Here is a 3,171-nt window from a genome sequence, read left to right as displayed (position 1 = left end):
AAACAAACGATGGCCGCCGTGTGTGTCTACGTATGAGTATTAATATAAATGTGTGCCGTTCGAAGGAAGTATGTGCTCATATGTAAACAAGACCCCGACAACAATTTAAACTCCATGGACCCAACTCCAAACACTCAACAAAGGAGGAAGAGAAAACCAAACTGGTCAAGTGGTGAAACACTGCGCTTGGTTAACATCATGGCAGAAAAACGATGTATAATAAAGGGACGGTTTCACCCTTCCCTGACCCATGCAGATAAGAAACGTGCATGGGAAGACATTACGAACGCTTTAAATGCGTGCAATTTATATGTGAAAAGAACTGAAGAAGTTGTAAACAAATGGTTTACAGTGATGTCCCACTCACGGAAGAAGATTGCTAATATCAACAAGGAGCAGAATCAATCAGGTAAGTTTCTATTTGTTTATTTATTTTATTTGTTTATTTATTCAAGGTTAGGTTAGGTTAGGCTAAGATAGTTGAAAGTACCAAAAATAATAATTGGTAGGATTAACAAAGAAAGGTGGGGCGATAACCTAATCTACCCTAACCTATTTTAACCTAACGTAACCTACCTTAACCTAACCTAACCTTCCCTAAGATAAATAAAATCAAATACAACAGGAAAATCTGAATATTAGTGGTGGGGCAAAAGCAGGAAAGTAGCAAATGATAAAGTGAAAATTAAATGCACTCATAAGGTTTAGGTTTGTACATAGCCCCCCAAACATTATGATGACTAAATCATGAATTAATGCAAGAAAAAATCAAACTAATAATAACCTACCCAAAACAAGTTATGCAACTTGCCAGTAAAAATACATATATGAAAAAAAAAAATAAGGGAAATTAAATAAACAAAGTACACTAAAATAATCCCAAGGAAAGCTTTGCAACGGGCCATTTATGTGACACAAAGAAAAGTAACATAGCATTAATTATGAATTGTTTAATTGATCTTTTAGGTGCTGGTGGCCCTAAAGCAACTCCCTTGGATCCCATCGACTTGAAGGTTCAAGAAATGATTGGGGAGAAGAGTGTAACTATTGGTGGCATTTCTCCTGTCGAAGGAACCCTGTTGAGGCTGCAGTAAGTATAACTTAGGTAAAGATTTGGAAAACAAACAAATTTCTTTTTTAGAGAAGAATATGTTGAAAATGTTTTTTTTATGCATTTTACAATGGATATATATTCTTTTCTCGGAAACCTGTCATTTCCTAATTATTAGATTTTTTTTTGTCATAACCAATAAATGGCATATTTCCAAGAAAAGAAATTATCTCCATAAAAAAAGCACACCAAAAACACCCATTTTCAACATTTTCTCTGAAATATTACAAAAACACCCATTTTCAACATGTTCTCTGAAATATTGGACTAACTAAACCTAACCTAACCTAACCAAACCAAACATAACATAACTCTCGGACACTCTTGTGTGTAGTATTAAACTAATTAATCGTATCTCTCCTCCCGGAAAGTTACTTGCCAAAATTTACCTTGTACATGATGTAGGTGACGATAAACTGTAAAATTACAACGGATAAGCCAACTTTTCTCGTCTCTACATACCTACTTTTGTATTATTAATAAAGTAATACAAAAAATAATATTACTTAGCATATGATTTATTGTGTAGTATTATTAAGTTTGCTGTATCTTCATTTGCTTCAATAATTTTATATTGATGTTTTCTCGTGAAGATATTTTCGGCCAAGGCAAAGCGTAGCATTAAAGTTGCTAGATCTGACTAAAAGTTGTTCCTGGTTTTACGCTCTTTTTAGGAAGCTGCGGGCCAACAGGGCACATGACCAACAGCAGGTGACCCATCATCATCAGCAGCAGCACCAGGAGGACCACCAGCAGCAGCACCACCACCAGGAGGACCACCAGCAGCAGCACCGGGTAGACCACCAGCAGGACCATCAGCAGTACCCCCACCAGGAGGACGACCAACAGCATCAGCTCTTGGAGGTGCATCAGCAGCAGGAGGAGGTGTTGGTGATCCCTTCACCACAACTAGTGGCTGATGATAGTAGCAATGTTCAAATAAATTATTTGGACCTTGCCGCAGCAAATGCAAACTCAGTTTACAGAGACGAAAAGCGTAGGCTGAAGCTGCTCAAGGAAAAAGTCAAGATTGAGTACTGGCAAGAAAGAGCAAAATACTACAAAAATAAAAGAACCTAAGACTTTGCATAATCTTACTTTTTCTCATGTGGAATAAAACTAGTCTGTACACCTTACTTTTATTTCCTATATTACTGCTAAGTGATATTATGGCCATCTTCTGCTCCCTTAAGAGAAAGTAATTCGGTGAGAGAATTTGTTGTCTACAGTCTCCATATGAAGATACATGCAATGTTGACTTGACAGGGTCCACATGTTGTGACTTCATGCATCACTGAAACAATAAAAAAAAATAACGTTAGAGCATACAAATTTTGGGTTAAGCAATAGGGAGAGGAAAGGAAGAGTTTATGTTATTTAAGCAAGGTTTGGTGTTTCCAACATACAGTGATTCCTACATATGCAGATAGATATGTTACAAGTGTGTGACATCAAAACATCACATGTTTGTAATAGATCTGTTCTCTGCATGTTAGAATCATTATATATTAAAACACTAAACCTTGCTTAAGTAAGTCTCTTCTTTTCCTCTCTAAGTCTCTAAATGTAGGAGTGTTAATCATTATGACACTAACTCTTTAAATATGTAGAGAAGCACAATTCATATAAAATCAGCCGATGATTATAATGTAGTAGCTCTGATAAACTGGATATGAACTAAAGGTACGTAGTTGAAAATGTAGGTTGGCAATATAGTCCCGGAATGGATGTCCATTGCGGGCAGCAGGAATGCATGGATTTAGATGCAACTGTGCACCATCAGCATCACCTACTTCCACTGCATCATCCTCAACATTGTCATCAGGCAAAGGGTTGTTCCGAGCCTTACAAATGTTGTGAAGCACAGAACAGACATTAATCAACTTGGACGTCTTTTCAGGACTGAGACGCACCTCACTGTGCAGAACATGAAATTTTTTTTTTAAGTTGGCCAATGCCTCGTTCCACAGTGCAACGAGCCTTCCTATGAACTCTGAAAAAAGGGAAAGGAATGGCATACGTACTTTTGTTTTTAAGTACCTATATCAGACCATATACCT

At 37.0% G+C, this 3,171-nt stretch overlaps 1 protein-coding gene across 1 annotated transcript; it reads left to right on the top strand.

Annotated features, from left to right (window-relative positions):
• Positions 1 to 941: 941 nt before the first annotated feature.
• Positions 942 to 2,230, top strand: LOC123500979 (myb-like protein I). Its single transcript, XM_045249532.1, has 2 exons — positions 942 to 1,090; positions 1,786 to 2,230. Exons 1-2 carry the CDS (start codon positions 942 to 944, stop codon positions 2,189 to 2,191), a joined length of 555 nt encoding a protein of 184 aa, XP_045105467.1. The 3' UTR covers positions 2,192 to 2,230.
• Positions 2,231 to 3,171: the final 941 nt, after the last annotated feature.

Source organism: Portunus trituberculatus, unplaced genomic scaffold, assembly GCF_017591435.1.
Source record: "Portunus trituberculatus isolate SZX2019 unplaced genomic scaffold, ASM1759143v1 PGA_scaffold_523__9_contigs__length_663829, whole genome shotgun sequence".
In the NCBI taxonomy this organism is placed as follows: Eukaryota; Metazoa; Arthropoda; class Malacostraca; order Decapoda; family Portunidae; genus Portunus; species Portunus trituberculatus.
Note: the sequence above shows the minus strand (reverse complement) of the source record. Positions and strands in the feature narration are given on the sequence as shown.